Consider the following 25,708-nt stretch of genomic DNA (forward strand, 5'->3'; position numbering starts at 1 on the left):
GGGGTCAGCGCGGGAATCCCGGGGAGCTGCGGCCAGAGCGCGGGGAGCCGAGGAGTCGGGGTGGCGAGCTCTGTGGTCCCAGAGTTGGGGATCCAGCTTCCAGGTCCTTCTTTCCCCGCCGGCCTCCCCCAAGAGGGGTCGGAGCCCCGGCGGGCGCCCTCGGCAATGAGCCCGGACTCGAGGTGGCCGGTGAGTGCGGGCCTGCCTGGGACCTGGGCGGGAGCGGCCCCCGGGGAAGGGGGAAGCGCCTTTCGCGGAGCGCGCCCGGGCTGCACCGACCCGCTGCCCTCCGGGCTGCTGGAGCCGAGAGCACTCGGCGCGCCCGTTCCCAGCGGACACCCAGGGGCGACGCTGTGTACTTCGGCGCTGCGGTGCCAATGGCAGGAGAGGAGCCCTGTTTAAACTTGTTAAGCCCTGACCGAGGGGAAACACCACCGCATCCGGGAGAGAGGGCTGCAGGCACCCCTGGGGCCCAGCCTGGTCCCTGCGGCCTCCGCCCCCTACTTCCTCCGGCCTTCTGAGCTCGGAGCAGCTGCAGCAGCCGTGCCCCAGCCCTCCCCCAGGGGTTTTCAGCTTGAGTTGTAATCTCCCTCTCTTATGCCGCCGCTGCCGTGTTGGGAACCAGGGTGGCAAAGCCTCAACGTTCACCAGGGACCAAACATGGAAAGAGGAGAGCTTGTTTGTGTCTCTTGTTCAGTGTGTAGCTTTACTCAGTGTGGGAGGCAGGGGGTGTTGACAGAGGGTCGTGAGCAGCCCCCCTTGCTTTGTGTTCAGCCGCTGAGTAGAGAAGCCAAAAGAACTTCTGTTTGTCTGGGAGCTCAGGGTGGCTTTGCCTGGGATGGTGCCAAGCCCCCAGCCAAATTACTGAACTCAACTAGGCCGAGAAATTGGGGCAGTGTGTGACCAAGCTGGGCTTCCTGAGCCCTGGTACCATCTGCTGGCTCCACTCACCAAGGAACGCCAGGGAGGAGGAAAGGGGGCCAGGGCCCTGAGGACCAGGGGCTGCGTAGGCCTGATTGTCATGTTTGAGCCCTTAGGATCTAGCACTTAGTAGGAACATGCGCTACTCATGCCCCCCACTAAGTAGCCTCAGTTTTCTCTTGGTTCCACAGTAGATTCCCCCAACGCTGCAGCCCCGCTAAAGGCCTCAGAAAGGAACTGATGCTTTCTAGAACCCGGTGATTTCTGCTAGAGACCAGGGCCTTCCCATCAAGCCTTCCCACAGGCGAACACTGGACTGCACCCCATCTCTCCCAGCTCCAAATCTGGTGGCACCTGCATTCTGCCATCCCCTTGATGGGTTACTCATCCAGTGCCCTAAATATGGAGTGTTCAGCGTGTGCCAGGAACTGAGGCTGTCGAAGTGGGTAGACCCGTTTCTGCTGCACTGTATAAGCCCCTAGTCTATTGGGAGGAGGCTCCCAAATCCACCTACCATGGTGGAGGCGAGAATGAGGTGCTATGGAAACCGCTCCCACAGGAGAATCAAAAGTCAAATTAAAAAAAAGTGGCATTTGAGCTAGGCTTTACAGAATGCGCATGAGTTCACCAATCGGAAAGGACAGCGGGCATTCCAGATAAAAGTCATCTTGCGGGAATGAAGGGGTTATAACAGTTGCCTGGGCACCCTACCTGTTGAAGTCTCTGGAGAGACTTTAGGGCCAGGCCGGGCATTGAATGTCATCAGAGGGGTTAGATGTGAGCTGATAGATGTAGGGCAGATCTGGAGGTTTTGAATCAAAGAGATTGGCATGGTGGTTGCACTTGAAAAAGCACGGACTGCATTTTGTAACATTGGGCTAAAGGCATTTAGATACATGGTAGAGATGGTGTCAGAGATGGTGTTTGGGGATGCTATCAAAGTGGGCTGGCCGGGAGCTGAGCTGGTGACCTTTGGGGAGGTGTGTGTGTGTGTGTGTGTGTGTGTGTATATGTGTATGAGTGGGGTCCCTGATTAGGGTGACCAGGAGCCCCTCCCCAGGCCTATACTAATTGATCTCTGTGTTCAAGTCGTGACAGCATGGGGGTGGACTTTGATGTGAAGACGTTCTGCCACAACTTGCGGGCGACTAAGCCACCATACGAATGTCCCGTGGAGACCTGCCGCAAGGTCTATAAGAGCTATAGTGGCATTGAGTACCACCTGCACCACTATGATCACGACAGCCCACCACCCCCGCAGCAGACACCACTCCGGAAACATAAGAAGAAGGGGCGGCAGTCTCGCCCGTCCAACAAGCAGTCGCCCAGCCCCTCGGAGGTGTCGCAGTCGCCAGGCCGTGAGGTGATGAGCTATGCACAGGCCCAGCGCATGGTGGAAGTGGACCTGCACGGCCGTGTCCACCGCATCAGCATCTTTGACAACCTGGATGTGGTGTCCGAGGATGAGGAGGTCCCAGAGGAGGTGCAGGAGAATGGCAGCAACAAGGAGAACACCGAGGCGCCGGCTGCTGCTCCCAAGTCAGGCAAACATAAGAACAAGGAGAAGCGCAAGGACTCCAACCACCACCACCACCACCACCACCACAGCGCTGCCGCCAGCACCACACCCAAGTTGCCCGAGGTGGTGTACCGGGAGCTGGACCAGGATACCCCTGATGCCCCGCCCCGACCAACTTCCTATTACCGGTAAGGCCAGCCTTGGCCCCAGCTCTGGAAAACCGGTCCAACAGGGCTCAGGGGCCAGAGACATGGCAGTGAGTAGATAGAAAAGTGGCAGGATTTTGTAAAGGCGATACCCTGGTCCTGCCGGGCAGGGAAGGGAACACTGCTCCGCCTCATGATGGTGGCATTTACCTTACGCTGCCACATGCCAGGACGAGAGTGGGTACTTCACCATCCAGTGCTGTCTTGCAAGCCCCACGTGTGGCAACCCCTGGGGCTCTGTATCGCTTCCTTGCAGGAAGTCTCTAGAGAAGCAGATCCAGAGGCTTAGCTTCGCCCCAGGAGGGGAGGCCGAGTCCCCCAGCACTCCCAGGAGTAGCTGAGCACGAACTGCACCCACCACCCAGGCCTCTTTCTAACCACCCCCTGGTCTCATTCTCACCTCACCACTCAGACACGCTGCTTCCCATTGCACAGCGGTGCCCACTGCTGTTCAGAAAGGCCGCGGACTGTCAAAAAGACTGGCAGGCCAGTAGCTAGGCGAACTGGGATTAATCTGCCTCCAAATCGGTAGTAGTCCCACTGTACCAAAGACAGTTTCTGGACCCTGACCTTCCCCACTCCCTGCAGCTACTTCTGGTTTTAGGGAAACCACATCTCCAGGACGAGCATGAGATTCTTTGTCTGCCTTAAAGGCAGAGAACCCTGATTTGATAAGCTCCTCAAAGCAGCTTGCAAATTTGCAGAGACATTTTCCCAGTTGTCATTCATCAATCCGCAGCCTTGAGCATGTGTTCTTCCCTGGGCAGTCTTGGTTTCTGCAGTGACCCTTTGATCGCCTACGCGTGTCTCCGTGCACCCTGATGCCTTCCACAGTGACTCCTCACGAAGGCACAGGTATGATCAGGTGAAATTCCCTTAGCATGAGGTGAAAGTGAACAGAGAGGATGCTGCAAAACCACAAGTATAAAACTGAACCTGGAGACTCTTGCCCTTGCAGGCAGAGAGAGCATTCTGATGAGTCAGTGAAGTTAAAGCATCCATTGTCCCTGTCAACCAGAAGGCCTCATCTCGGAGAGGAATTGTCATAAAGCTTTTGATTTGAAAGACAATTTTTACCACAAATTCAATTCACGTGTTCTATTAATTCTTAGTTCTTTAAAGACAGATCTGTAGGAACCAGAGTGGTAGGGCCCTGGATGTCACTTTCCTCTCCGCTGTCAGTCCTTGGACATCTGCTCAGCTCAGCGTCCTCAGGCCTTCCCATGTCTGTTAGCACCGTGACTGACGTGCCCTTGTCTTCTGCTCCCTGGGACTTCTTGTTCTGATAGGCAGCCCCGCCACTCAGTTTCTCCTCCTTCTCATTCATGCTTCACCTCCTGGGAGCGCAGCTCTCAGCTGGTTCATGGCCGTCAGGTGGTCCGTGTGCTGCAAGTCATTCTTGGACTGCTGTCAGAGGCAGCGCCCAGCTGTGGAAGTCGTGTCCGTGACCAGTGAATGAGTCTGCAGTCACCCTCATACTGATAACAGCCTTCTTGCTACTTGAGTCTGACTGCTTTCTCAAGGGGGAGAGAGGTTGGGGGTCGGCTGGCGTGCCAGGAACTGTACTTCACACAGCCTGCCTTCTCAGCCTCAGCCTGTCACCTGGCTGCCCTGTGCGAGTGCCCCTGCGTGTTGTCACGGCAGAGGAAAGGTTGAAGGACCAGGTGGTTCTCAGAGGCCCTGAGCCCCGCCTTCACTCAGGGACAGAAATGCAGTTACCTAGGGAAGAGATACAGGGCCCCATAGATATAGCGCCCCGTAGATACAGTGCCCTCAGCTTCCTCCTCCTGTCCACCCCCAGGATGCCTTTCACATGAGCATTCAGGCCCGGTTCTGTGCGGTGAATCAGCTGTGGCCTCTGCCCCCTGTGTCTGAGAGCTAGACATGTAAGCTCCTGTCACATGAGGCCAGGTGGATAAGGGGCCCACGAGAGCTATCACTTAGTGAGGGCTCATTTGTGCCTGGCGCTGCTCGCAGTGCTTGACTTCCACCAACCCATTTCATACTCATAACAGCCTGGGGGACATAGGTTCCAAGTGGCATTGCCATTTTAGAGAGGGAAAGCTGGGCCCAGGAAAGAGGTCAGTGGCCTGCCCTCAAACAGAGGGCAGTGTGGCTCCAGACCCCATGCTCCCCTGGCCTGGGGAGGGGAGGGTCCAGAACCTGCCGTGTGCCCCTTGGTTCAGTCCACTCATTCTGCAATTCCATCTCATCCCGGCAGCATGAGTGTGAGTAGGTAGCAGTGTCTCAGTCTGCCGCCGGTGAGACTGAGGTTGGGCGAAGATCAGTGGTGCCTGAGGTCACCAAGTGGCAGAGCCTGGAGTTAAATCAGCCAAAGCCCCATTCTCCCCACAGTACTGTGTAGCTTGCAGGCCACCCAGAGCATGGGGAAGGCCCGGGAGTCTGCGCTGGGGCTCCTGCCCGCTGGCTCAGTGAGTGCTGTCGGGTGGAGGCTGGGGATGCTGGGGCTGAAGTTTGCATCCCAGCTCAGCCACTTCCTGGTTGTGTGACCTACCTGTGGTGGGCAGTTGATTCATCTCCAAGCCTCCATTTCCCCAGCAGTGAAATGGGGACAGTGTGGTTGCTGTGAGAATCCTGTGTAGTAAGGCAGCACAGTGCCTGACTCACAAGTCAGCTCCCTAATGTTATGTTGAGGTGATTTCCCACGGCTGAACCCAGCCAGCCAGCACCTAGCCCGAGGGAGCTCGAACCCAGTCAGCACTCCGCTCCCTGGTGCCCAGTCGGTGATAGTCAGTCGAGAGGTGACACCCAAGGACATTCTTCCCTTGAATCACCTAGACCGTGGTGGGGTGGGGGTTGGGGGGCTTTTCTGCAAAAGTAAGATGCTGGTGGTGTCTATAGCACCTGGCACCTGGGATGCGGCCAGGGAGGAGTGAGAGCACTCATGAAAAAGGCTCAGGCCGGGCACAGGGCATGTGCTTGGCAAATGCAAACTGCCTAAGAGGGGAATCCCACCCACCCCCTGCGGCCCCCTGTGCGCCACAGGTACATCGAGAAGTCGGCTGAGGAGCTGGACGAGGAGGTGGAGTACGACATGGATGAGGAGGACTACATCTGGCTGGACATCATGAACGAGCGGCGGAAGACGGAGGGCGTGAGCCCCATCCCGCAGGAGATCTTTGAGTACCTGATGGACCGGCTGGAGAAGGAGTCGTACTTTGAAAGCCACAACAAGGGCGACCCCAGTGCGCTGGTGGACGAGGATGCCGTGTGCTGCATCTGCAATGACGGTGAGTGCCAGAGCAGCAATGTCATCCTCTTCTGTGACATGTGCAACCTGGCCGTGCACCAGGAGTGCTACGGCGTCCCCTACATCCCTGAGGGCCAGTGGCTGTGCCGCCGCTGCCTGCAGTCACCCTCCCGCGCCGTGGACTGTGCCCTGTGCCCCAACAAGGGCGGTGCCTTCAAGCAGACCGATGATGGGCGCTGGGCCCACGTGGTATGCGCCCTGTGGATCCCCGAGGTCTGCTTCGCCAACACCGTCTTCCTGGAGCCCATTGACAGCATCGAGCACATCCCACCTGCCCGCTGGAAGCTCACCTGCTACATCTGCAAGCAGCGGGGCTCGGGGGCCTGTATCCAGTGCCATAAGGCCAATTGCTACACCGCCTTCCACGTGACGTGCGCCCAACAGGCCGGCCTCTACATGAAGATGGAGCCTGTGCGGGAGACCGGGGCCAACGGCACCTCCTTCAGTGTCCGCAAGACGGCCTACTGCGATATCCACACACCCCCGGGCTCAGCCCGCCGCCTACCCGCCCTGTCCCATAGCGAGGGTGAAGAGGATGAGGATGAAGAAGAGGAAGACGGCAAGAGCTGGAGCTCAGAGAAGGTCAAGAAGGCCAAGGCCAAGTCCCGGATCAAGATGAAGAAGGCGCGGAAGATCCTGGCCGAGAAGCGAGCCGCAGCACCGGTGGTGTCGGTGCCCTGCATCCCCCCCCACAGGTATGCGGGCGCAGGTGCGGGAAGCAGCTGGTGCCAGAGTGCCATGGCAGGGCTGAGTTATACATTCTTCCCATCAGGCTCTGCGTAGAGATGCCAACCGAATTCCAGAAAGAGGGCTGGCTCTCTAGCAGGTCTCCCAAGTGTAACATTAGGAGCCAGAAACGGCTACCTCTTAACTTTCAGACCTGGCAGCGGGCTTAAGCTGCCCTTCCTCTTGGCGCTGGGGGTCAGTTAAGAAGCCCGGGTGGTGGGTGACCAGCAGCCACAGAGGCTTGAACAGTCTCACTAGGAGGGAAGAATGGAGTGGGGGAAGGGCAGAGTTGTGAAGTGGTGCTCAGCTGGGGGTGGTCCTCCTGCTCTTAGTTGGTATGTAGCAGCTTTGTCTTAGAGCTGTCAGAGGCTCAGCTGGGTGAGAGGGCGCAGGTGTGCCTTGGCATGAGCTATCCTGGGAACAGCAGCCCCCTCCCCGCCACGGTGTCCAGCAATTGGGATGAGATGCTGGCTTCATGCTCAGCTTGCTTTTCTGCGGACAGAGGGGCCATCAATAGTGCCCCTGCTCCCCTTTGCTGTTATCATGTGTCCCGGGCCTGTTGGACGAGAGACACAGTCCCTGCTGTCCCACCTCATTCAGGAGTTTCTGCGGGACAGAGATCCCAGTTCTGTGGAAGAGTAGCAGGGCCCAGCAGGGTTTACTCCTGTCCCCTGCCCCCCTCAGACTCAGCAAAATCACCAACCGCCTGACCATCCAGAGGAAGAGCCAGTTCATGCAGAGGCTACACAGCTACTGGACATTGAAGCGGCAGTCTCGGAATGGGGTCCCCCTCCTGCGTCGCCTGCAGACACACCTGCAGTCTCAGAGGAACTGTGACCAAGTCGGGGTACTGTGTCAGATTCTCTGTGGGCCCCGGGACTGGCTTCCACTAAGTGGACTTCAAACTAGGTTCAGGGCGAAGTCCCTAGAGCAGCGGTTCTCAACCTTCCTAATGCTGTGACCCTTTCATACAGTTCCTCAGGTTGTGGTGACCCCCACCCATAACATTATTTTCGTTGTTACTTCATAACTAATTTTGTTACTGTTATGAATCAGGTGACCCCTGTGAAAGGGTTGTTCAACTCCCAAAGGGGTCGTGACCCACAGGTTGAGAACTGCTGTCCTAGAGGTTATCAGTTTATGATGGGCATGTTCCGATATGTTTTTCGTTCACTCCAAGAGCATTTAACGAAGCAGGTACTCTGGGGACATGCAGCTTTGGTTGGCAACTTTAGCTGAGAGTTTGTCAATCAGTAAGCCACTGTGCTCCCTCCTGCGGCTTGAGCTGCAGACCCAAGTTCCCCCGGGGCTCCCTCCCCATCTCCGATCTCCCTTTTCCCTCCACAGAGAGATTCTGAGGACAAGAACTGGGCCCTCAAAGAACAGCTCAAGTCGTGGCAGCGGCTGCGGCATGATCTGGAGCGAGCTCGGCTGCTGGTGGAATTGATCCGAAAGCGGGAGAAGCTCAAGCGGGAGATGGTGAGTGCTCCAGAGAAGGCAGAGCAGGTCCAGAGCCAGGCTGACCCTGACCCCAACCCTCCCCGTGTGCCCTCGGGCCGACCAGAAGTGCTTGTCCAGGAGAGAGTATGCAGGAACCCTGCGTTAAGTACTGGGTCCAGGAAGGGGAAGTGCAGAGTAGCTGGGCAGAGTTTCATGGAGCGGGACCGTAAAGAACAGGAGAGCCCACGCAGCTGTGGAGGTGGGCGGTTCCCAAGCCCGAGCCGAGCCGCTGTGTGCTGAAGGCCTGGCTCACGGCCCTTTGTGTGTGTCAGCTCAAGGTGCAGCAGCTTGCCATGGAGATGCAGCTGACGCCCTTCCTCATCCTGCTGCGGAAAACCTTGGAGCAGCTGCAGGAGAAGGATACGGGCAACATCTTCAGCGAGCCGGTCCCTCTGTCCGAGGTAACCGAATTGGATGAAGTAAGAACCCCTTCCCCTCGCTCCACCTTTCTGTTCCTCTCCCACTTGGACCCCTGCTGCAGGTCTGGGCTGGGGACTAGGAGGGCACCTTGAGGAGAAGGGTGGTGGCGCTGGGGCCACATGGTGCGTCATCTGGACCCCGTCTTGTCTCTGTCACACACAGACACCCACACACACACCCAAAGCCAGAATAGAATGGGAGGCAGTATGCACTCCTTCCCAGGAGGCAGGGACAGAGGCTGCCAAATGAGTGATCCTTTCAGGGTGCCGAATCCTAGAATGCAGACTGCAGCAGGCTCAGCTCCGTAGCTGTGGGGCCTGACTAGTAGGCCATGCTCTCTAGAATGTATGGAATGAGAGGCTGAGGGAGCAGCCTCCTTAGAAGTTTTATGAGAAGAGAAAATGTAAGCCCAGCAAGGTTGTTACTTCTAGAGGCTTCCGCTAGCGATTTCCTTCCTATAACCTCACATGGCTGTAGAAAGCTGACTTGGCTGTATTTTCACCACCTTCGATCAGGAGCCCTGGTCGCAGAGCAGTTACACATTGGACTGCAGCCCACAAGGTCAACAGTTCTAACCCATCAGCTGCTCTGAGGAGAAAGATGGGGCTTTCTCCTCCCACAAAGAGTTACAGTCTTGGGAACCCTGTCCTGTAGGGTCACTGTGGGTCGGCATTGACTCGATGGTTTGTTATCAGGGAGGAAAGGAAGGCCCAGAGACTTGCTGAGGTTGCACGGCTTTTTTGGCTTGTGCAGTCGGGACTGGAACGTAGCTCTCTTCCTCTGTGCTAACCGTGGTGGGAGAGAGTTGCTGGATGCATTTGGGGATGGGGACTCCGGGGGAAGGAGGGGCCTAGCTCTGCTTAGCCACACCTGCCCTGCTCTCTCAGGTCCCTGACTACCTAGACCACATCAAAAAGCCTATGGACTTTTTCACCATGAAGCAGAACTTGGAGGCTTACCGCTACCTGAACTTTGATGATTTTGAGGAGGACTTCAACCTCATCGTCAGCAACTGCCTCAAGTACAATGCCAAGGACACCATCTTCTACCGGGCAGCAGTGCGGCTCCGTGAACAGGGTGGTGCTGTGCTCCGCCAGGCCCGGCGCCAGGCTGAAAAAATGGGCATTGACTTTGAGACGGGCATGCATATCCCCCACAGCGTGGCTGGTGACGAGGCCCCACATCACACTGACGATGGTGGGTGATGAGTCTCTCTTTCTTACACACACGCACACACCTGTGCCTGGGGTGGACAGCTTTCCACAAGTCTGGGAGCAGGCAGTGTAGGCAGGAAGCTGTTAGGCTGAGCTGAGAAGTGGCCACTTACCCCCAGGAGTGCTCCCTGAGAGGCCAGGCCGGGTGGATAGATGGCAGGGCTCACCATTCCACATCCTGGTGCTGCCACTGTGTAGGTGTTGTGGAGGAGAAGCTGAGGTGGGCAGAGTCTGGGTTTCCTGCTGTCTGCCCAGGCCCCAGGGGGCCTGCGCCCTATCTGACCTGTACCCTCCACCCCTCCCATCCCCAGCCCTGGTAGCCGAGGAGGAGCGGCTGGTCCTGCTGGAGAACCAGAAGCACCTGCCCGTGGAAGAGCAGCTGAAGCTGCTGCTGGAGCGGCTGGATGAGGTGAACTCCAGCAAGCAGAGCGTTGGCCGCTCACGGCGTGCCAAGATGATCAAGAAAGAGATGACGGCACTGCGGCGGAAGCTGGCCCACCAGAGAGAGGGCGGACGGGCCGGGCCTGAGCGGCACGGGCCCTCGAGCCGGGGCGCTCTAGCAGCCCAGCAGGCCGCCTGCGACAAGGACGGGCAGACTGACAGTGCAGCTGAGGAGAGCAGCAGCCAGGAGACGAGCAAAGGTCTGGACCCAAAGTGAGCCACACTGGCTCTGCCACGCGAGCGTGTGCGCGCGCGCACACACACATACACACACACACACAGTCCCTGCCGTCTCCCCGGCAGAGGCCCCCTGCAGAGCTAGCTGTGCCCACTCTGGCTGTGTGTCTCAGAGGACATTGTCCCTGATCCCGTGCCCAAGGTCTCCCCGCCCCCCAGCTCTAGCTATAGCATGGCCTGTCCACCCCGGGCCTGGCCCGCGCCGCCTCCACTGCACGTCAGACCTTCACCAACTCTTCTCTTTCTCTTTCTCTCTCTCTGCTCCAGGCCTGGGCCCCAACATGTCCTCAGCCCCCGCACATGAGGTGGGCAGGAGAACCTCAGTTCTGTTCTCCAAAAAGAACCCGAAGACAGCTGGACCGCCCAAGAGGCCGGGCCGGCCCCCCAAAAACCGGGAGAGCCAGATGACCCCCAGCCACGGAGGCAGTCCTGTGGGGCCCCCCCAGCTCCCCATCACGGGCTCCCTGCGTCAGCGTAAGCGGGGTAGGAGCCCCCGACCCAGCTCGAGCTCAGACAGCGACAGTGATAAGTCCACAGAAGACCCCCCAATGGGTGAGCTTTACCATCACCCAGCCCCTCCCCACAAGAGAGTGAACAAAGCTGTCGTTCTCCAGCATATAACTCCCTAGCGAGTCCCTTCATCTCCCTAGAAAATGTCAGAACTAGAAGGGCCTTAAGAATCCCTTGATTCCACCCCTCATTGTACAGATGGGGAATCAGGCTCAGGGATAGACACTGACCAAGCCAGATTCTTCCCCAGGGTCCTCCTCCGTTTTACTGCCTTCACCTTTTCTCTTCTCACCCTCCTCGGGGTCTGTGTTTTAAGTCCTTCATGTCCTAAGGCCAGTCACTGCACGAGAAGTCCGCAGGGTGGGGCCAGGCCTGTGGCCAGCTGTAGTGGGCACTGTCCAGAGCTAGCTCTGCTGGCCAAGGTGGGAGGACTTTGCTAGCACAGAGGGAAGCCCAAGTTCTAAGTCCCTACTGTCCCCATGCCGTCGCTAACTATGTCTTTCCCTCCTCTCCCTCAACCAAGACTTACCGGCGAATGGCTTCAGCAGTGGGAACCAGCCGGTGAAGAAGAGCTTCTTGGTGTACCGGAATGACTGCAGCCTTCCCCGGAGCAGCTCGGACTCGGAGTCCAGCAGCAGCAGCAGCAGCAGTGCAGCCTCAGATCGAACCAGGTACTGGCACTCCCATCAGGGCCACCTGTAGGGGGCCCTTCCTTCCAGGCCTCACAGCCTTTCCAGACTGCCCTGCTGGAAGTGGGGGGCAGCCATCTCGGCCTAGATTCAAATGGCTCAAACCTCAAAATGCGCCACAGAGGGACTAGATCAGGACTGGATCACCATAAGGGGACTGAGGGAGCCCTTTTGAGTTAAGCTGAGGGGATAACCTAAGTTGGAGCAGAGGGCCTCTGGCCTGGATCGGCCCGCAGACATTTTGCTTGGCTAGGAAATGCTGTTGGGATGGGGGTAGGGGTGGAGACTCCCAGTTTGCTGTATACTCTGTAAAATGTTATAAGAGTTGTCGATTGTGACCAGCATGGCTGGTCAGCATCAGGTTGAAGCTGAGCAGCGGCTACTCCCCACAGACTCTGCCCTCCTCCTCACCGCACCTTCAGTCAGAGCATTCGCCTGTGCCCTCTCCTCCCCAAACACCTAGGACCCTGGGGGCTTCAAGAGAGGACACCCACTGTGCTGCTCCTCTCCCTACCCCTCCCTTGAGCTGACCTCCCCATGTCTTTTTCACAGCACAACGCCCTCAAAACAGGGCCGGGGCAAGCCCTCCTTCTCGAGGGGCACCTTCCCAGAGGACAGCAGTGAGGATACCTCAGGCACTGAGAATGAGGCCTACTCCGTGGGCACTGGCCGCGGCGTGGGCCACAGCAGTAAGTACCCTCACCCAAGGCCAGGGGTGCCCGGGGCCCAGTGTCAGGGCCTCGCTGGTCCCCCAGCTGCTGACCCGCCCCCTCTCTCCCATTCCTGTGAAGTGGTGAGGAAGAGTCTGGGCCGGGGAACTAGCTGGCTGTCAGAGGACGAAGACTCCCCCCTGGATGCCCTGGACCTTGTGTGGGCCAAATGCCGAGGCTACCCATCGTACCCAGCTCTGGTAGGTTTCCCCACCTTTCCTCACACCCCAGTTGCTTTCACTGCCAGTCCCTCGGGCTCACACTGAGTAGCTCACCCCTTGCCCTATGACACGGCAGAGCCACCGGAGCCCCAGCAGGCTGACTGCTGGGCAGGTGTAGCTGGAGTACCACTTAGTTGGTTCTCCATCTCTGCCTTTTCCGTCCCTGGCTCTTTGGGTTCTGGACCAAGTCGGCATGGGAAGAAGCCAAGGGACGGCACTGTATCCCCAGCAATGTGATAGGACCTTGCCCTGTCCCCGTTTCAGAGGTAGTCTCCAAATTCTTGGGAAGGGCAGGCCTCGGGGAGGAGGAAGTGAACTGAGCCAAACCAGATTTTTGTTACACCCTCAGATCATTGATCCAAAGATGCCCCGGGAGGGTATGTTCCACCATGGGGTTCCCATCCCTGTGCCCCCACTGGAGGTGCTGAAACTTGGGGAGCAGATGACCCAAGAAGCACGTGAGCATCTCTACCTCGTCCTCTTCTTTGACAACAAGCGAACCTGGTAAGGGAGCAAGGGAGCATTTGGTATGACTGATAACCATAGGTGCAACCCTGGGTGGTGGTCAGAAACCCCAGGAGCAGATAGATGGGGCGGGGGTTTATCATGGGTCCAGTGGGAAGGGACTCAGAAGAGAGCTTGAGCTAAAGGATTGTGTTGACCGGGAGTCAGAGAGGTTGTGTGGGCAGCAGCTGACAAAAAGCTGTGGCTGGAAACCAGGAGACCATTGATGACTGACACATGATGGGGTGGCTGCCCTTCCAGATTCAGATGCCTTCAGCGCTTCGTTTTTCCACCACTTCCTTCATGCTGGCAGGATGGGGATAAAGCAGGCCTAAGCATGCCGCCTCTGAACTTCTTTTCTGTTATATGCACATCGTTTCTTTGTTAATGGTCTGATGGTAGATTTAGGTGTGGGTAAAGTACCTGGATCTTGCGGGAGTGTACGAATGGCAGGTTAGGCCAGGGCTCCGCTTTTTAGTGGCCATAGAGACCCTGTGGTCCCCCTTCATCTGATTGCTGGCTGGGCTCTCTTCACTAGTCTGTAAGCAGTTTCTTGAGAGCAGTGATTATCTCTGTTGGTCCCTGGTGGTAACTCTAGTGCCCCCCACAGAATCTGACCCAGTGTTGGTGCTTGGGGGTGGGGGGTGGGAGCGTCAAGGAGCAGGGAAGGCTGGTGCATTTTGCTGTCCATGAGATGATTAACTTGACCCCCACCTCGTCCTTTAGGCAGTGGCTGCCTAGGACCAAGCTGGTTCCTCTCGGAGTAAACCAGGACCTGGACAAGGAGAAGATGCTGGAGGGCCGCAAGTCCAACATCCGCAAGTCGGTGCAGATCGCCTACCACAGGGCTCTGCAGCACCGCAGCAAGGTGCAGGGCGAGCAGAGCAGTGAGACCAGTGACAGCGACTGATGCTTGGCACAGTGCCCTGTGACCCCTTCTCCCCTCTGCTCACTGGCCCAGGGTGGCACCGGCCTCTGCACTGACTCATTCCTGGTCTTGGGGCCAGTCTCAGGGGAAGCTGGGCGGGGTGGTCCGTCCTGCTCTGAGTGCAGCTGGACTGTACAGAACACTCTGAGGGCCCGTGATGGCTCTGGGCAAGTAGAGGGGTCGGCCCACCAGCCAGAAAGAGCCCGAGACCTCGTGGCATTAAAGGGCATGGTGGCGGGTGAAGGTTAGGACACTGCGAAAAACAGGCCATCCCACCACCTCTGTCTACTTATGCCAAGGAGTATCCCTAACTGCCTAGAGGCCTGAGGCCCCTGCAGGTGGTGAGGTGGGCAGGCATCTGCCCAGCCTAGCAGTGGGATTGATGTCAATCCAGCCTGGAAGAGGGGCACTAGGTGACCCCTCCCCTGCTGTTGTATATACTGTAATTAGTGGAGAATTTAAATTATTCTCATTTGTAACTGCGTTTCCGGGTCGCGCCAGAGTCATTTGGTACTAAAAATACCTGGGGCCTGTCCCCACTTCCCTTTTCCTACCCATAGGCCCCCACCCCTTTCAAACTGGTTTGTATTTATTTCCAAGGAAGAAAATATATTGATTCTTAGAAATATTTGGAATTCTTGATTATTGCCTTCTGCCATGGGGAAAGGAATGGGAAGAGAGGTTCAGTCCATCCCCCAGGGATGATAAATAATTGGGCCCAAGTGGTTGCTGGCTGCTGTGCATACTGCATCTTTAGTCAACAGCAAAGATAATGGGGGTAGCTCCCATTCCATCCACTTAACGAGAGCCAACTTTTCTGTGCAAACTTTTCTGCGATCCTTGCAGTGACTATTTTAGAGGGCTTCATAAAAAGCTCATGGGAAAGTGGATTAAAAGATCCTAGAATGTTTCCAAAAGCCTTTTGAAGCCTCCTCATATGAGGAGGCTAATAGTATTGGGTGGTTATCCGGAGGAAGTCCCTGAGGTTTAGAAAAATTCACTTGTCCAGTTCCCACATCTAGGAAGTGGCCAAGTCAGGTTTGTTTGCCGCACTGCCAGAAGTGCCAGCTACAGATCCCTCTGTGGATTTGGGTGTTTCATCTTTGCCAATAGGATACCCACGTGCTTCAGAGGCACTTGCCTGTGACTCTGCCCCACTGTTGTTAGGGGCCTTCGAGTTAGCTCCAGGCTGAGACTCTATGCACGACATAATGAAACACTGCACAAGGTCCTTCGCCACCCTCAAAATTGTTCCTACGCCTGAGCCTGTTGATGCAGCCACGGTGTCAATGCATTTTTATTGAGGGCCTACCTCTTCACTGCCCCTCCACTTTACCAAGCAGGATGTCCTTCTCCAGGGACTGGTCTCCTGACACCGTGTCCAAAGTACGTATGGAAAGACTGAAGAAGCTTGCTTTTTATTCATTCTCAACCTGGGCGCCTTCTAGTGCTAGTTGAACAATTCTTGAAGGAGTGCCCTTCTGAGTGCCAGACAGTGCAGGGTGGTGTGCCAGTGAGGAAAAAGTAATTGTCCAAGGGGACCTTGAGATTACTGAGCGCCAAGACAAACACTGGTCATGTTCACATGCACAGAGGATCCAGAGAGATGCTGGGGGACAAAGGTCAATCTGCGGCCTAACCACTCACACATGGACAGAAAGTCGCTGGCCGAGCCCCCACCCCACGCCAGGGCACCATGCCCACTCAGCGACCCCGCGGGCAGTTCTCCAGGGCTTTTTCAGGGAATAGAAAGCCGGAGCTCCTTGGTGGCAGCAGGTGGAAAACGGCGCGGACGAGCCTGGCCTTCCGTGTGTCCCCGCTTTCTGCGTGGCTCCTGACAGGAAGTCGCGGGCCCAGGCTGCTTCCTCGGAGGCCCGCCCGGAGGTAATGGCTGTTGTTCTGAGGCAGCTCCTCCTCCAGGCCCATTCAGCACGGAGGGATTCCGGGGCGGGTAGGCCTCTGAAGGGGTCCCTGGGGAGGGCAGCCCAGCCCCCACACCCGTCACGAGCGCTCCCAGCAGAGCTGCGGTCGGCCCCATCCTTGGTGGGGAGACTGCGAGGGAGCGGTGCTGGGCCGAGCTTGAGAGAATGGGCCGGGAGCTGGGCTTAGAGTTGAGGCCGGGCACGCACGGCCCACGCCCGGTCCTGTGGGACGCCCCGTCGGGCCGAGGGCCGACGCGCGAGAAGCGACCAGCCAGCCACCAGCGGGCAGCGAGAGCCCACAGCGCGCCAACCGCTTCTGCGCCTGGCGCTCCGCCCACCCCACCCCGCGCCCCGCTCTTCCCTCGGATTGGCCATCTCCGGACCAAGTAGGCGGTATCCGAGGGCCACTTCCGGTGGCGCAGCCGGAAGACGGCGCTGGCGCGCTCGCTGCCCCGCTTCCCCACGGCCCCGCGACGTTGGCTTGCGCTCAGGAGCCGTGGAGGGCGAGGCATGAAACGTGAAAACGAGGGTTGGGACGAGCACTGCCGGGAACACTGGAGGTCCTTGCAAGGAGTGGACTTGTTAAATGGAGTGGGCGGAACCTGCAACATATTGAAGAGCCTGACGGGGCGGGGTCTTGGGTGGCGACTGGCTCCAGTCCTGATGGGCGGGGCCGTCAGGGGGCGGAGCCGCGCGTGTAAAGTTTAGTCTGGTCCCTCGTGCTAAGTAGTATGGCCCATCGCACTCTGGCCTCCACCCCCGCCCTCTGGGCCTCCATCCCCTGTCGACGCTCTGAGCTGCGCCTGGACCTGGTCCTGGTTTCTGGGCAGTCCTTCCGGTGAGTCACTGACCCTGCGAGACACCCCCGCTCCCCCCACCCCGCCTCCTGGAGTGCAAAGGAATGTTGGGGGCGATGACCGCAACCTTGAGATGCTAAAGAGGCAGACAGGCACAGGTGGCAGGTCTGGTACTTCCTTTACAAAGTGGTGCTAGTAAGCCTTCGGTGCAGGGTTGTGCGCTTCAGAGAGAACCAAGGTCAAAGTAGTTTTACTTTGCAATTGGTTAGCTTTTATTCATGGAGTGGTTGACAGGTGCGGGGAGAGGGACCAGTCAGGGTGCAGGCGGGGAAACTGGGTACTAGGATTTTGCGTGGGGCTCAGGTGGAAGGAGCAGAGCCCTGCACACTGGAGTGGCGTGCTGGCGGACCAAGTGTGGACACTGACCCAGACGGAGGAGCAGCTGTACTGCACCGTGTACCGCAGAAACAAGAGTCACGTGGGCAAGCCCACGCCAGAGGAGCTGCAGACCCTGCGCCAGTATTTCCAGCTGGATGTCAGTCTGGCTCAACTGTATAACCATTGGAGCTCCGTGGACCCTCACTTCCAAAAGGTGGCCCAGAAATTCCAAGGTGAGTACATACAAGGCTTAGGGCAGGAGTTTGAGTTCTTTGGCCAGACTCCTCCCTGTGACTCAGTCTCCTTATATGTAAAATGGAGATCCAGGGCCAGTGATGGGTAAGTGGTAGAATTCTCACCGCTCTGTGGGAGGCCTCCGTTTGATTGTGGTCAGTGCTCCGAGTGTATAGCCACCACCTTGTTGCCGGGATGCTGAACGGTTTTAGCAGAGCTTCCAGACTAATTCTAGGAAGACATACCTGGCGATCTAATTGGCCAATGAAAACCCTATGGATCACAATAGTCAAAGGTGAAGCCTATCATGGGGATGGGGCAGGACCAGGTAGCATTCTGGTCCACTGTGCATGAGTTGCTATGAGTTGTGTGCCGACTCATTGTCTAACACAACGAAACGGATATTAAACCTACCTGTATTTTAAGAAGCTCTGGTTGCACAATAAGTTAAGCATTGGGGTGCTAATCAAAAGGGCAGTGGTTCAAACCCACGAGCCACTCCATGAGAGACAGGTGAGACTGTTTACTCCTTTAAGATTTACTACACCCTTAGAAACACTGAAACATTTCTACCCTGCACTACAGGGTCAGAATCAACTCTTTGGCAATGGGTGGATTCGTATTGCCTGCAGATATAAGTGCTTAGAAAGGTGTCTGATATATAGTAACTATTACGGTCACCACAATTATTCTGCTGATCTTCAAAGTGGAGTGAGTAGGCTTGTATCCCTGAAACGGGAATCTCATTCATTCTGTATATGCTTACATCACCCATCTACTGTGTGATGAGGGATATCAAACCGAAAAAATCCCTGCCATCGAGTCAATGCGGACTCCTAGCGACAGCTCACACACACACCCCAACCCGGTGAGTTTCTGAAACTGTACAATTGAAGTTGAAAGCCAGTCTTTCTCCCTCGGAGCTGCTGGTGGTTTCAAACTGCCAACCATGCAGTCCAAACTTGTTACCACTATACCTCTAGGGCTCATATAGGCTATAGATGAGAACCTATAGCAGTGACCAAAACAGATAAATCCCTGCCCTCTGGTGCTCACATGGGGCTTCTTCATCTGGACTGAGATCATCTAGACCACACAAGATGCTATGAAGCATGAGGCCTGGTGTTACTTTCTCTAACAATGTTGCTCCTCATTTCTTGGGAGCCTTGCTGTCTAGGATCTCTAGCAGGGAAGAGACCACTCCCTTGAGCGGATGTGTCACCTACCTTTCTGGCCCCCAGGTGTGCGGCTTCTGCGGCAGGACCCTGTCGAGTGTCTTTTCTCCTTCATCTGCTCTTCCAACAACAACATCACCCGCATCACTGGCATGGTGGAACGCCTCTGCCAGGCCTTTGGACCTCTGCTCATCCAGCTAGATGATGTCACCTACTATGGCTTCCCCACCCTGCAGGCCTTGGCTGGTGAGTGGAGGGGCTCTTGCACCTGGGGCCCTCCATCAGCTTTTCCTGGTCACTATCTCCAATCCCAAATCCTCCCATGTTCCTTCCCCCTGCCCCTGTCCAGAAGCACCCTGCCTGTCAGATCAGCTCTAACTGCACCTCTTCTTCCCCATCTGCCCTGAAATACCAGCAACTCTGTAGACTGAATTTTGCCCTTTCCATTCAATGCCTTATCATACCAAAAAAAAATTACAACAGCAGTATATAGTGTAGTTGTTAAGAACATGGGTTCTGGTGATAAACTGCGTGAGTTGAATCTTTTTTTTTTTTCCTTTTTAAAATCATTTTACTGGGGGCTCATATAACTCTTATTACAATCCATACATACATCTGTTGTGTCAAGCACATTTGTACATTTGTTGCCATTATTCTCAAAACACTTTATTTATACTTGAACCCTTGATATCAGCCCCTCATTTTCTGTTGTCCGTCCCCCAGGGAGGGGGTTATATGTAGATCCTTGTGATCAGTTCCCCCTTTCTACCCCACCTTACCCTTACCCTTCTGGTATCACTACTCTCATTGTTGGTCCTGAGGGGTTCATCTGTCCTGGATTCCCTGTGTTTCCAGTTCCTATCTGTACCAGTGTACATCCTCTGGTCTAGCTGGATTTGTAAGGTAGAATTGGGGTCACAATAGTTGGGGGGAGGAAGCATTAAAGAAGTAGAGGAAAGTTGTATGTTTCATCATTGCTACACTGTACCCTGACTGGCTCATCTCCTTGCTTGGGTTGAATCTTAACTGTGCCACACCTCTGATTATATGACCTCAGGCACATTATTTAGTCTTTCAGTTTTTTTATCTGTGAAATGGGATAATCATAGCTCCCACTGAGCAGAGTCGTGAAGGTTGAAGAAAAAGGATGCACAAAATGGACAACCCTGTGGTTAACTAAGAATGACATCTTCAAGAGGAATATTACATTCATCATCAAAAGAACATTTCAAGATCTATTTTGAAGTACAATGCTGTCTGTGATATGCTAATGCCCATGAGGAAGACCTTTTATTTTTTATTTATTTATTTTTGTTGAAGAAGACTTTTTAGTACATTATAATTCAAATTTATATGTCAACTACTATAGCCAGTGACGAAAAAAATTGAAGAATTCTGCCATCTACTTTCATCTGGAATAAATAAATATGCAATCAAAATGCATTGATAATTAATGGTGATTTGGAATAAAAAAAACTAGAGACAAAGTATCAGTAATTGGAAAATGTGCCCTTGGCAATTGAAACAAAGCTGGAAATTGTGTGTTAGAATTTTGCAAGACCAAAGACTTCATCATTGTAAATAACATGTTTCAACAACCGTACTGCTGACCGTACTTGTGGACTTCACCAGATGGAATACATGACAGCCAGTTTGACTACTTCTGTGGGACAAGACAACAGAGAAGAAGTTCAGTGTCATCAGCCAGAACAGACAAGCATATGAATGCAAGTTCAGGTGAAAACTAAAGAAAATTAAATCAGGTGTACAAGAGCCAAAACACAAACGTCAGTATATCCCACCTGAATTTCGAGACCATCTCAAGAACAAATTTGATGCATTGAACACCTGTTAACCAAAGATGAATTTTGGGATGGCATTAAGAACACTATACATGCAGAAAGCAAAAGGTCCTAAAAAGACCAATTTGGATATCAGAAGAGACTGGGAAATGAACACTTGAATATAGAGTAGCTAGAGATAATGTAAAAAGTGATTAAGTAAAAGCTGAACAGAACATTTCCAAGGGCAGCTCCAAGAGACAAAACATTATAGTGATATGTGCAAAGGCTTTGAGTGAAAAAACCCAAAGGGAAGAGCTTGCTCAGCATAACTCAAGCTGAAAGAACTGAAGAAGAATTCAAGCTTCCAGGTGTACTACTGACGGATTCTATAGGCCAAATATTGAGTGATGCAGGAAGCATCAAAAGGGGGGGATAATAGAAATACCCAAAGAGTCACTATACCAAAAAGAATTGATCAGTGTTTAGCCACTTCAAGAGGTTGCAGATAATCAAGAACTGATGATATTGAAAGAAATCCAGGCTATGCTGAAGGCATTAGTGAAAAACAAGGCACCAGGAGTTAATGGAATAACACTTTAAGTGTTTCAAGAGACTCAACAGTGCTGGAATCATTCGTCTATGCCAAGAAATTTGGAAGACCGCATAGCTAGCTAACCAGCTAGAAGAAATCCATATTTGTGCCCATCACAATGTGGAAATTATAGAACAATACCATTGATAACACATACAAGTAAAATTTTGCTGGTGATCATTCAACAAGTTCTGCAGTATATTCATAAGAACTGCCAGAAGTTTAGGCTGAATTCAGAAAAGGAAATGGAACAGGGATCTCAATTACTGACATCAGATGGACCGTGGCTGAAAGCAGAGAATACCAGAAAGATGTTTACTTGTGTTTTATTGACTGTGCAAAGTATTTAGCTGTGTGGACCATAAACTATGGAAAACATTGCAGAGAATGGGGACTCTGGCACACTTACTTGTGCTCATGTAGAATCTACATGGATCAAGAGGCCCTCATTCAGACAGAACAAAGGGTGGGGGTCAGGGTTGTATCCTTTCACTGTGCATGTTGAGAAGCCGGGCTATTTGAAAACAAGCACAACGTCAGCATTGGGAGAGGCACATTTATGCCCTAGAATATGCAGGTGTCAGAGCCTTGCTTGGTGAACGTGAGGAGGACTCGAAGCACTGGCTGATGAAGGTCAAAGACTGCAGCATTCGGTATGGATTACAACTCAATATCAAGAAAACAAAAATCCTCACAACTAGACACAATAGGCGACATCATGATAAACAGAAAAGATTTAAGTTGTCTAATATCTCATTTAGCTTAGATTCACAACACTCATGGAAGCAGCGGTCAATAAATTAAAGGCTATATTGCACTGTTCCAATCTGCACAAAACTTCTTTATGTATCATAGTCTGCCACCACATCTGCCTTAGAAGTATACCCCAAATGTTCCTTAGAACTGAGGATGACTTCATCTCCTGTACTTTGGACGTATTGTCATGAAGGACCAGTCCCTGGAGAAAGACACGATGGTTGGTAGAGGATCACTGAAAAAGAGGAAGACCCTGGTCAAGATACAGAGATAGTGGCTGCGGCAGTGAACTCAAACCAAAACCAGGCTCGCTGCCATCGAGTCAACATACTCAGCAACCCCCTGTGGGCTTCCGGACTGGAAGAAGAGGAGTAGAAAGCCCAGGGAGCGGCTGGTGCTTTGGAACAGCTGGTCATGTGACTCACAGCCTGATGCATCACCACGACACCACCGAGCCTCCTTGTGGACTCAGAGACAGCACCACGTTGAGGATAGTGCAAATAAAAGAATGCACACATTGCAACCGCATTTGGCATGCAGGGAGCAAGATTCAAGCGCTATGGCCGCGGTGAACGCCACGGCTCCACACCTAGGAGCGTACACGTCCTGCATAGCAGCCTCGTGAGGCAAGCGTTTTCCCGAAGCAAGCGTGTCAATTGACAGATAGGACAGCCAGGCAAGGGGCAAGACTTGGGACTGCGTCGTAAGGGGCAGCCTGTCTCTGGAAGGGAGCGTGCAGCCTGTGCTGAGTGCCCAGCAACCCAGCCTTGAGACTCGGCTCCCTTCTTGGCTACAAGACCTCAAGGAAGGCTTTCCCCTCGCCAAGCTTCTCCACCTGTTTGTAGGGAGGAGTTTCTTTCTAGTGGGGCTTCGTTAAGAGCACGGACATTGATGTCCCAGACCGGGCACATCCTCTCCACCATGTCCTTTCTTGAGCAAGTTCCTCAGCCTCTGCTAAGCCCTCAGTTTCTTCATCTGTGATCTCCAGGACCCTTGAGAACAGGAAGCAATCACACCTAGAGACCTAAAGCACTATTCCCGGTGCATCACCCCCAGCACTGGAGACTAGAAGCTGTTCTTAGCACAGTGACTACTGATGGCTCATTGTAGAGGGTAAGAGTTCAACTGGGAGCACCTCCACGGCAGTGAACCCTCCCCTGTCCCTGGTCCAGTGCCCAGCACTTAGTAGATACTCAGAAAATGTCTGCAAAGTGGCAGGTCCCAGGCTGTAGCCCTTTCCTTTGCACATACAAGTGTCTGCTGTCTCCCAAGGTGCTGGCCAGAGGACGGAGAATGTGCAGATGCCTGACACGCCCACCTTCCCCTCTCTCCATAGGGCCCAAGGTGGAGGCCCACCTGCGGAAGCTGGGCTTAGGGTACCGTGCCCGCTACGTGAGTGCCAGTGCCCGAGCCATCCTGGAAGAACAGGGCGGGCTGCCCTGGCTGCAGCAGCTGCGTGAAGCCCCGTACGAGGAAGCCCACAAGGCCCTCTGCACCCTGCCTGGTGTGGGCCCCAAGGTGATGGCAGGGGATGCGAGCTGCCCTTAGCACCCACACTAAGAGGAGGAGACAGGCAGCCTGAGCGCTGGGCAGTCTTGGCTTCTGGAGGCAGAGCAGAGAGGATAAAGGACAAGAGGTGTTTTCTTAGAGGACAAAAAGTCGAGTGTTGGCAGGGTGGGAAGGACAGGCTGCTCTGACCGCAGTTTTTGAATGGCCACGTGTTCTGATGCTATGTATATAGAAATGTCTACAGAGGAATCGGGGCAAACGTAGCAGTGGTTTTCTTTGGGAAGATGCAGCATAAGTGGTTTTCATTTCATTCGATTTTTCTTGAATTTATATGCACAGGATATTTTGAAAACTTTTTATTTCATGTCAACTGGATTACGGAGCAGTAATATATTGAAAATGTATGTTCTTTTTTTTAATACTTCTCCAATTTAGGAAATAATTTTTTAAAGGACTCTGACTGGTCAAGTCCCGCACATCATCCTCAGGGCCGCAGGGGTGTTTTTTGTCTGTAAAGTGGTAATTCTGTCACTCTAAGTTATGAGGCAGGCTTGGCCCCCATAGATGCAGCTGTCATCACCGCTGCTGTCACTGTTGTTGGCACCAAGAGAGTGTCGATTGACTGAGGGGATACCAAATGGTTAACACGCACAGCCTCCAACCAAGAAGAGGGAGGTTCAGGTCCATTCAGAGGTGCTTCACAGACGCCTGGCCGCCTGCTTCCAACAATGCAGCCACTGGAAAGCACTATGTACAAAAGCAACCAAAAGAAGAAGAAAATGTAGCCACTGAGGCTGATTACGTGCAACTAAAACCCTCCATGGAAGAGCACAGTCAATTAGCCTAACAACATGTCTCGTGCCTCAGCTCGGCCTCCTAGTTCTGTGCTTAGTACCTGGAGTCGGAAAAGTGTGCAAGCAGCTGTCCAAGGCACGGTTAGTTTCTGTTTGTCGGGAACAACAGAGGGAGAAGGAGAGTCAAGAATAGAAGGCGGACATAAAATGTGTGGAACACTGCCTCCTTTGCCCTGCATCCAGAACTGGATGGTGTCCAGCCACCAGTACTGAACATTTGGATCGAAGATTCCATAGGAGAATCCTGATCAAAAGGAGGGACATGCAGAGCGGAATTGGGGATGCTCGTGGACTCTCCACCGCCTGGGGCCCTGAAACCACTACCCATGTCCCCTGCAGTCTTCTTAAAACCAGACAATAGTTTTAGGGTCTGCCCAAAAGAGCATTGCGCACTTTTAAGATTGACTTCTCTTTAGAGGATCACGCTAACAGCGGCAAATGGAAGGATTAGCTAGGAATCTTGGGGAGCACTGAATTTATGTTCCTGGGGGGAGGAGCAACTCCGAAAAGGAAACGGTGACCCCACTCAGCGTCACTAATGGTACATGGAAAGCCCTTGAACGGGTGCATGTTTTGTTGTGTCTATTCTTAGTAATAACACAATTCATAATACAGTTTAAAAACATGTAAAACCCTGTAGGGCAAGGCTGTCCTCTGACACACCTGGACCACCATTAGCCAGGATTGACTCGATGGTGGTGCCTGGTTTCTTAGGCTGGTGGACGCTCAGAGTGGATCCTGCCCGTCAGCCTTGGTCTCTGTCTGTCTCTGAAAGGTGGCTGACTGCATCTGCCTGATGGCCCTCGACAAGCTCCAGGCCGTGCCAGTGGACATCCACATGTGGCAGATTGCCCAGTGTGACTACAATTGGAACTCCGCCACGAGCCAGGCCAAGGGTCTGAGTCCCCCAGCCAACAAGGAACTGGGTGAGGAGAGCGGGGTGTTGTTGGGGCCAGCAGAGGAACAAACCTCTCCCCATCTCGGTCACCTCTCCCTAAATCCCACATCCTCTGTGTGGGAAGCAGAAAGAGAAGGTCTAAGTGATTTAGACTCATTACTTTTGCCCTAGGAAACTTCTTCCGGAATCTGTGGGGCCCTCATGCTGGCTGGGCCCAAGCGGTGAGTAGACCCAGGCTCTCCTCCACTCTCCGCCCATTAATCCAGACCACGTGAGATTCCCCGCCCCACCCCACCGGCCCCAACCCCAACCCTATGGGTCACTCCAGTAGCCCCGTCCTGATCCTCATGAGCCCCTTACCACCCAACCCAACCAAGTGACCCTACAGGACAGCCACCCTGAACCCAGAGGACTTGCACATGAGTATCTCCCAGTGGATGTTTGCTGCCTCCAGCCCTGTTCCCAGTGGACCGTCTGCTCCTTACATTGCCACCTTTTTTCCAGCCCTGGCCGTGGGGATCCCTCTCCACATGAACCTCTTGCCCCCACAGGTGCTGTTCTGTGCTGACCTACAGCAGCCACGCCGGGCTCAGGAACCACCAGCCAAGCGCAGAAAGGGCTGCAGAGGGCAGGAAGGCTAGACGGAAACACTGGACCTCCCTTCCTCTCTCCCCAAGGCTGGATGTTGGGGAGGGGGGCTCCCTGGAGCTACCTCGGGGGCTGTGCACCCCCAGATCAAGCAGTCGGTTTGTACAACAGGGTTGGGTGGGGGCTCTCTGGGGAGACAGGCTA

At 54.4% G+C, this 25,708-nt stretch overlaps 2 protein-coding genes across 8 annotated transcripts; both read left to right on the forward strand.

The window, feature by feature from the left end:
- Window positions 1-47: 47 nt before the first annotated feature.
- On the forward strand, window positions 48-14,652 carry BRPF1 (bromodomain and PHD finger containing 1). Of its 6 annotated transcripts, none has more exons than XM_004702257.2 (14): window positions 49-189; window positions 2,011-2,628; window positions 5,653-6,612; window positions 7,328-7,490; window positions 7,991-8,122; window positions 8,416-8,562; window positions 9,451-9,760; window positions 10,089-10,418; window positions 10,723-11,007; window positions 11,489-11,636; window positions 12,207-12,343; window positions 12,446-12,564; window positions 12,935-13,089; window positions 13,816-14,652. In XM_004702257.2, exons 2-14 carry the CDS (start codon window positions 2,021-2,023, stop codon window positions 13,997-13,999), a joined length of 3,678 nt encoding a protein of 1,225 aa, XP_004702314.1. In that variant the 5' UTR covers window positions 49-189; window positions 2,011-2,020; the 3' UTR covers window positions 14,000-14,652. The 6 variants fall into 6 exon arrangements, with proteins under 6 accessions (XP_045145893.1, XP_045145894.1, XP_004702314.1 ...); XM_004702258.2 differs by having other exon boundaries at window positions 8,416-8,544; XM_045289958.1 differs by having other exon boundaries at window positions 48-189; window positions 12,207-12,564.
- A 1,027-nt stretch (window positions 14,653-15,679) lies between these two features.
- OGG1 (8-oxoguanine DNA glycosylase) lies at window positions 15,680-25,647 on the forward strand. Of its 2 annotated transcripts, none has more exons than XM_045289793.1 (7): window positions 15,680-15,901; window positions 17,100-17,347; window positions 18,590-18,769; window positions 22,992-23,173; window positions 24,794-24,944; window positions 25,088-25,137; window positions 25,468-25,647. In XM_045289793.1, the coding sequence occupies exons 1-7, from the start codon at window positions 15,714-15,716 to the stop codon at window positions 25,555-25,557; spliced, it is 1,089 nt and encodes a 362-aa protein (XP_045145728.1). In that variant the 5' UTR covers window positions 15,680-15,713; the 3' UTR covers window positions 25,558-25,647. The 2 variants fall into 2 exon arrangements, with proteins under 2 accessions (XP_045145728.1, XP_045145729.1); XM_045289794.1 differs by lacking the exon at window positions 15,680-15,901 and adding an exon at window positions 16,398-16,777.
- The last annotated feature ends 61 nt before the right edge of the window (window positions 25,648-25,708 follow it).

The sequence above is a fragment of the Echinops telfairi genome, unplaced genomic scaffold (genome assembly GCF_000313985.2).
Source record: "Echinops telfairi isolate 266 unplaced genomic scaffold, ASM31398v2 ScPeMD7_31;HRSCAF=116, whole genome shotgun sequence".
Taxonomy (NCBI): domain Eukaryota; kingdom Metazoa; phylum Chordata; class Mammalia; order Afrosoricida; family Tenrecidae; genus Echinops; species Echinops telfairi.

Coding starts and splice junctions, on each gene's coding strand:
- BRPF1 (XM_045289958.1), top strand. CDS start 2,021: ATGGGGGTGGACTTTGATGTGAAGACGTTCTGCCACAACTTGCGGGCG. Junction 8,563..9,450: donor AGGTAACCGAATTGGATGAA/GTAAGAACCCCT, acceptor CTGCTCTCTCAG/GTCCCTGACTACCTAGACCA. Junction 10,419..10,722: donor CAGCCAGGAGACGAGCAAAG/GTCTGGACCCAA, acceptor TCTCTGCTCCAG/GCCTGGGCCCCAACATGTCC.
- OGG1 (XM_045289793.1), top strand. CDS start 15,714: ATGCCCACTCAGCGACCCCGCGGGCAGTTCTCCAGGGCTTTTTCAGGG. Junction 23,174..24,793: donor TGCCTGGTGTGGGCCCCAAG/GTGATGGCAGGG, acceptor TGTCTCTGAAAG/GTGGCTGACTGCATCTGCCT. Junction 24,945..25,087: donor CCCAGCCAACAAGGAACTGG/GTGAGGAGAGCG, acceptor CTTTTGCCCTAG/GAAACTTCTTCCGGAATCTG.